Source organism: Sinocyclocheilus rhinocerous, unplaced genomic scaffold (assembly GCF_001515625.1).
Source record: "Sinocyclocheilus rhinocerous isolate Xijiao unplaced genomic scaffold, SAMN03320098_v1.1 scaffold1102, whole genome shotgun sequence".
NCBI classification, from domain to species: domain Eukaryota; kingdom Metazoa; phylum Chordata; class Actinopteri; order Cypriniformes; family Cyprinidae; genus Sinocyclocheilus; species Sinocyclocheilus rhinocerous.
In genome coordinates, this window is record NW_015640208.1 from 501,613 (window position 1) to 509,400 (window position 7,788).

A 7,788-nucleotide genomic window follows, 5' to 3' on the forward strand; every position below is an offset into this window, starting at 1 on the left:
AGATAGATAGATAGATAGATAGATATAGTCAGATGATAGATAGATAGATAGATAGAAATAGTCAGATAGATAGATATATAGATAGATAGATAGATGAGTTTGAATGGGTTAGAAATAGTACATAGAAAGGAAGTCTGAGTGAGTCTAATGGGCTTCAGTGTGTTTAGATTTGAATTTTGACAGTTGGAGTTTGACGGAATGTTCAGATGAGCAGAGACTTTTCAATTCAAGTCTATGGGATTTTTATGATTTTTAATATTTCATTTTTATGAAAACCGTAAGTCCGATCAGTTAGAATAGATATAGCACACCCGGTCAGATCAGTCTGAAGAGCTGGGCTGAGTTTGGAGTCTGTAGAGTTAAAGCTCTAGGAGGAGTAGCAGTCAGAAATTTTAGTCTCAGAAAAAGAATAATAATAATAATAAGTTTAAGACGGATTTCAGTAAGTTGGCTTTCTCAAGCCAACTTAATTAATTAATTATACAAAACAATTTTTGAAATTAATTAAGACTTCCCGAGTTTTTGAACGGAAGTCCTGAATGACTGTTATTAAAGGTCATTTAATGAATTTTAATGATTTTCAATGCCCCGCAGAAACCCTGCCTTTGTTGGAAAAGTAAATAAATTATTTGAATTATGTTTGATTATGTTATAACACTTTTCAGTAACAATATTTCATATTACAGTAAATGTATAAGTAGCTGTGGTTTACTAAAAGCCTCAAAGTCAGCAGGGCTAAAGTGGAGAGAACAAAGACGCGGGTCTTTAGGAAGTTTTATTCATCCACAGGCATCTTCCCATTCTTTTCTCTTCTTCTAGGAAAGCTAGGAAAGCAGTGAAGACTTACATCGCTTTTTGCTTTTCGCCAAACTATCAGTATCGGCATCGGCAGATATCATTCTGAATAATCGGCTTTCAGAATCGGCTGAGAAATTTCATATCGGTGTCTCTCTACTAGGGATGTAACGATTAACTGCGAGCCGGTTGAAAATCAATTTAAATATGTGACGATTCAAATCGGTTGAGATGCTAAACAAATCGCGATTCAATTAGGGGTAGGAGTTTATATGAATGTATGTCTGAGGGGAACTTACTGTCTTTCGATGGTATTTTTTCTTTTCCTCTTGCCTCTGTATAAAGCATATTAAAGTTCATAAGTGCAGAATCGAATCATGAGTTGAGTGAATCGTTACATCCCTACTCTCTACTTTAGTTACTTCTGTTACTTTACATACTTCCGTTAGTTTTAGCACTTTTATTACTTACATTATTTATAATACTTTTGTTACTTTCCTTACTTTATACATACTTGTGTTACTAGTGATACTTGCATTACTTTTGACACTGTCGTTACTTGCTTTACTTTCCTTACTTTACATACTTGTGTTACTTGTGGCACTTTTGTTACTTACATTACTTTGCTTACATTACTACTTTCTTTTGTTACTTTCTTTATTTGCATTCCTTTTTTTACTTACCTTACCTGTGTCACTTTTTGTACCTGAAAACCTACAAACTTTGTGTTTTGTTTGAGGACTTGTTTGACTTTGTAGCCCTGGTTAGACAAAATGAAACAAATTACTTTGCTTACTAACATTATTTTTTATTACTTTCCTTGCTTATGTTACTTTGAGTACATTTGTTATTTTCGTTATTTGCATTACTTTGGGTAGTTGAAAACTTTCAAACTTTACAATTCTTGGACAACTGACTTCGATAAAGTATTTTGGACTGGGATAAAGTAAATTATTGATAAATGTATTTAATAAAATAAATGTTATAAATAAAACAGAAAAGCAAACAAACAAACAAAACATGTTCTTGTCTTTTTCAAACCCACTTGTATACATTCATTGTTGTCATATATACTGCTATATGATGCAACCTTCAGTTTTTCAATGCATAATAGTACATTAAATCAAAACCATGGACATTACCAGCTCTGGACCTGTAAGGCAGGTTTGCTTCTTTATAACCATCCCAGTTTGATGCCTGTGAATATGGCAGTTTTGTTTCTCACACAACTCTTGGTCTATATATGGCTGTGTCTGTACAAGGCGACACAGGAAAAACGTTTGTGTGATTGTTGTCTTTTTTCTCATACCGCCCCCTTTCCTTCTTTCCTATTCATTCTTTTTAAATCAGCTAATGCAATTAACTATTCAGCAAAGAAACGGCACTCAAAGATCCTGTCCCCTCTCTCTCTCTCTCTCTCTCAGTAGTGAATGGCAGTGCTCTGGTCTCGGCTCAGTAAAGTGTTAGAGTTCACTGATCTTACAGGCGTGTTTGTTTTAGCACGCGTGTTTCCATAGATCTCTCGTTCCTGGCGACACAAGGCCGCCGTCCGGCCGCAGGTTCTCTCTCACACTTGCTCATCCTGGGCTTTCTACTGATGTTCTGTCATAGTACACAATGCTTATTAGTGCTTCTTGTTGGCATAAATCTTGCATGAGAAATTCAAATTAGGTTTATTTAACAAAAGTGTATTGTTGCGTTTCATTGCCATGATGTACTTACAAATGCTAAAAGCTTGTTTTCTCAAATTAAGTGCATTGTCTATTTTTGTGCAAACCCATGTTTTACAGGTTTTCATTCTCCTGAAAGAAAATGTATATTTTTGAGTACCCAGCAAATTGTATTATGATAGTGTGATAGTATGATATACACTATAAACCAGGGTTCCTCAAATCTTGCCCTGGAGGGCCAATGCACTGCAGAGTTTAGCTCCAACCCTGATCAAACTAACCTACCTGTGATTTTCTATTAATGATCCTGAAGACATTGATTAGCATGCTCAGGTGTGTTTGATTAGGGTTAGAGCTAAACTCTGCAGGAAAGTGGATCTTGTGGGCCAGATTTGAGGATCCCTGCTATAAACTATAATATAAATATAAAATCCAACATGTTAATACATGACATCTTTAAAAGTTTAATTTCCAGCTGATGAACAAAAAGCTGCTAGCATGCTAAGACTTGTATATATTTTTCTATTTGTCTTGTTTTCAAACTGATTTTCACTTTATCCTGGGTTCCCGCTCAGTGTGTGTGAGAGAGCAAACCAGGTGTTTTAGTTTTAAGTAGGGTTGGGAATCGAAAAGCGATTCCGATTCCAGAATCGGATACTTAAAGGGGTCATATGATGCAATTTCAATTGTTCCTTTCTCTTTGGAGTGTTACAAGCTCTTGGTGCATAAAGAAGATCTGTAAAGTTGCAAAGACTAAAGTCTCAAATCCAAAGAGATATTCTTTATAAAAGTTAAGAGTCAACCACGCCTACCTAAAACGGCTCTTCTCACTCAGCCCGCCGCCTCTGCTCACTCAGCCCGCCGCCTCTTCTCGAAAAGGCCGTGGTTGACGCTGTGTTTTGTTGTGAAAGCGAAACTACGCACACAAACAGCTCTTAAAGAGTCCAGTTTTTATGTAGCCTGTTGATTTTTGTTCATGGTATTCAGCTCCAATAAATGGTTTGCAAAAAAGAGACACAGGATAAATGTTTGATATCATTATTTAATCACATTGGAATCGAAACCGGGAATCGAAAAGAATCGGAATCGATAAGCGGAATCAGAATCGGAATTGATAAAATTCAAGCGATACCCAACCCTAGTTTTAAGGCTGTTGTGTTGCCGTATATAGGTATGTCAAAGATTTCAAACACCCTAACTACGTCACTTGCAGGTTTTGAAGAACAAGTTCTCTGTTTTATTGCTTTATTTGTTCCCACAAACAAGCAGAAGGCCTTGAGGCTAAACTAAGCCTGACATGTAGTTGTACAGTAGAATCATCTAGATTTGTACTTAACACAGAGTTGCTCTTCAACATTTTGTTGCTGTGTTTTGTTGGCGCAGCTAGTGTTGCAGACCTAGAAAAACAGAAAAATCTTATTTAGGATATTATACTGAACAAAATTATAAACGCAACACTTTTGTTTTTGCCCCCATTTTTCATGAGCTGAACTCAAAGATCTAAGACTTTTTCTATGTACACAAAAGGCCTATTTCTCTCAAATGTTGTTCACAAATCTGTCTAAATCTGTGTTAGTGAGCACTTCTCCTTTGCCGAGATAATCCATCCACCTCACAGGTGTGGCATATCAAGATGCTGATTAGACAGCATGATTATTGCACAGGTGTGCCTTAGGCTGGCCACAATAAAAGGCCACTCTAAAATGTGCATCATCATAGTATCATAGCCAGTGGACACTTTATGAACCCATAATGCCACGGTAGCTGGGAAGTCGTCAGATAAATAAATAAATAACTTTTAAGCCAAGTAACTCATTTTCAAATGTAAGCACCATAGGTACCAAGGAATTTTAACTGTGGTAACAGTGTACTTGTGCTATAGTTCACCCAAAAATGAAAATTTATTTTGAGAATTTAAGACATTTTGAGAAGTGTGTCTTCCATTCAGAGCAAGTCTACGGTCACCAAAACATTTTGGTTACCAACATTCTTCAAAATATCTTCTTTTGTGTTTCACAGGTAAAAGGAAAGTCATACAGGTTTGCAAGAAGATAAACAAGTAAATGATGACAGTTTTCTCGTTTTGGGGTGAACTATCCCTTTTACAACACCTGAGTGAATTATTTTCTAGATTGTTAATACGTTACAGGTCAGAACATACAGATTAAAGCTGGGTGGATGTAGCGAGTCCAGGAATGTATTTATACTACACACCTGCCTACCTAAACAACATATTTAATTAATTATGTTTTAAGTTTATTGAAGTTAACTGCTGTACACTCTGAAATGTGAACTTTTACATGGTGTGACACATACAGTATCATTGCTTGTGTTTTGTTTTTTTTGATGTTGTTGAATCAAACTGTGTTTATTTATTATTGTGATTTTAAGAGTACGTTTACACCACAACAATGTACTAAAAACGAAAAAAGTTTTTCCTTTGTGTTTTGAAAAGTTTTGCGTACAGTCGACAACGTTGTCAAAATGATCCCCATTCACTCAGATCTGTAAAAACTAAAACGCTGTATTATACATGCCAGGCCAGTAGTTGGCAATGTCACTTTGTAAAGAAACACTACACGCTAGGGATGGGCGATAGCACTTATTTTGTTTTTCGATACGATACCGATATTTTTAAAGGGCAGTATCGTCAATATCGATAACGATACGATACTTCAGCAAAGTATCGTATCGGTATCGATAAATTGATTTCAATTTACTTGAAATCAATTTACGATTTCAAGTAAATTGAAATTTAAATTATGAAATTTATTAAATTATTAAACTACTAAGAGTAAAATGGCTAATGATTGCCCACTTAACTTTATATTTGAAACACATTTGTTAAAATGTTAAAAATCCAATACGATTTAATTGCAACTTATTAGGATATATTTTTGTTTACACATGGTTAAAATATGTTTACTGTAGTGGTAACCATGGAAATCTACAAATACAATGGTTTCTTATGATAGTTTTGGGAAACGCAGCCCTGTTTGAATGCACTGTCAGAAGTGAGTGAACCCTCTCTGTGATTGATTGGTTCTGTCTTGCAGCATTTGCGTGTGTTCAGATGAGCAGGAAAATAGTTCTATATCCTACACAATTATTCGCTAACATAGGTTATTCGTCCAATTCAATGCATATTGTACGCATTAAATTTTTTGTTAAATAAACAAAATCACTGGTTAAAAAACACTGTAGTATCAATATAATTTTTTATTTGAGTATCGACATAGCAATACTTCAGGATCCCTACTACACGCATGCACACATACACATTACTACAAACTGAACATGTAATATGCATGCGCATGAGGTCATTTTTTTCACAAATTCATGTGTTTGTGACACAGACGATAACAGTATTTTCAAAAACGTGCACTTTGAAACCCGTTTGCATTTTTAGGAGCCCAAAATGCAGTTGTTGTGTAAATGAAAGACCAAAACGCATAAAATGTTTTTTTTGTTTTGTTTTTTCGAAAATGGTGTCATGTCACTGCCCCATTAGTTCAGATCAAATTTCATTACCAATTTATGTAGAAATCCAGGTTAATACAACTTGCTGTAAATAGGATGTACATTATGAAATAGTTTTGACAGTGTGTGTAATTGTGTATCGCAGATAGACGCTGAGGATCCAGACCGGGGGCAGCCGTGTATGCGCTGTGGAGAACAGTGTCCTGGCTTCCGCATGCATGGATGGAGGTAAGACTGCGGTGCTAAAACTTGAGGAAAGACCCAGAAAGAAGGCTGTCAAAACTTCCTTGTCCTCCCTTTTTACTGTATTTTTTGTCACTTGAAATGAAAAAGCTGCGAGCCAGATTCAAAGCAACACATTCGGTATGAGCACCACAGGATCCGACCCTTGACTTACTTTTGAAGGACATTTGTCTCAAGCCTGAGAACGTACAGACGGAAACATAACATCCTCAGACATAACATTTTGGATTATTGTTTTAGTTATACGTTTGTTTTGAAATTACGTTGTGGAAAAGGAAAGGAGGGAAAATGGTGCTGATAAACTGCAGTCTGTCAGGACCAGATACGCTTGTGTAGTGAGTGAGACCTGGGATTCTTGTGTGTAACGTGAGACGTCTAATCATATTTCCAGAGCAGGTAATGAGAGCCGCAGAGTGTTTACAGTGACCACACTTCACTGTTACACCATTAGACGAGCCATCAGATGAAGAATGAAGAGCTTTAGTGTAGCTGCAGTGTGTGTTTGTGTTCTCTGCTCTCTAATGCTGATCGCACTATAACATTGCTGGATTCTTGATTGTTATTTCTGGGAATGAGTTTATGACTCCAACATTATCTACATTTAAACAATCCAGATCGTTTGGCATCAGCTGATAAATATGCCTAGTTGGCTGTTTAAAAGACACTGTTCACTTGTGTTCACTTTCTCTGCTGGCAGTTCCAAAATTTTACAGACAGACTTGTGAATGAATTATACACGATGTTTTTTTATTTATTTGTGAAATAACTATTCTAAGATTCTAATTTCGAATTTTAAACAATTTTGAGTCTGTTTTGCAACCATTATATATATATATATACTGTGTATATATATATACACATAAGCACTTGACTTGTGTTAATTTTAGGCCTTGTGTATTAGAGATTGAAAAACCCATCGACCAGTAGATACAATACTTCTGAAATCATGACCACTAGCATGCTGTAGATTTGGAAATATGTATATATTTCAAAACCAGTTTAGAGCTGTAGATTATGTTTCCATCAGATTAATTTTAGATGTCAGAAGTAAGAATCCCAAGGGCAGTTTGTGACGTTAATACATGCCAGCTGTTGATCCTTCTTTTTGTGGCCATTATTAAAAAAAACACATCACAAATAGACCATGTGACTGCTGTAGTTTAGCTGTCTTGGATGTCTCTCTTTTTCAGAATCACATGCCAATTTCTTCATCAGCTACTGCTATAATAATTTAATCTATTTTGTTGTTATGCACCACTCGAAAAAAAAAAATGGGATGGCATCAGTTTCTGAGAGGTTTTACTTTTGTGCGACACTACATCCACACCAATAGGTGTCAGTATGCAGTATAAGACCACTGTTGTATCAGCCAGCACATAAGGGTTACACACACTGATCTATATTTTATTATATTCTCTATTATAGATCAGTGGTTATACACCTTAAAGATATATTTGACTGAAAGCACAAATGTTTGTCCTCACAGTTTAGGATCATATTTTGACCAGTTCTTTAAACAAACACACACACAGTTCTTTAAACAAACACACACACACACACACACACACACACACACACACACACACACACACACACACAC

General features: G+C 35.8%; 1 protein-coding gene across 2 annotated transcripts in view; it reads left to right on the plus strand.

Annotated features, from left to right (window-relative positions):
• LOC107752556 (prickle-like protein 3) overlaps positions 1-7,788 on the plus strand; it is a 48,850-nt gene that overhangs the window by 4,218 nt on the left and 36,844 nt on the right. The window contains exon 2 of one of the 2 annotated variants that reach the window (XM_016568560.1): positions 6,091-6,173. In XM_016568560.1, coding sequence (XP_016424046.1) covers positions 6,091-6,173 — 83 coding nt within the window. Of the gene's footprint in view, positions 1-6,090; positions 6,174-7,788 lie in introns of those variants that run through there. The other variant, XM_016568561.1, reaches the window with a different exon arrangement.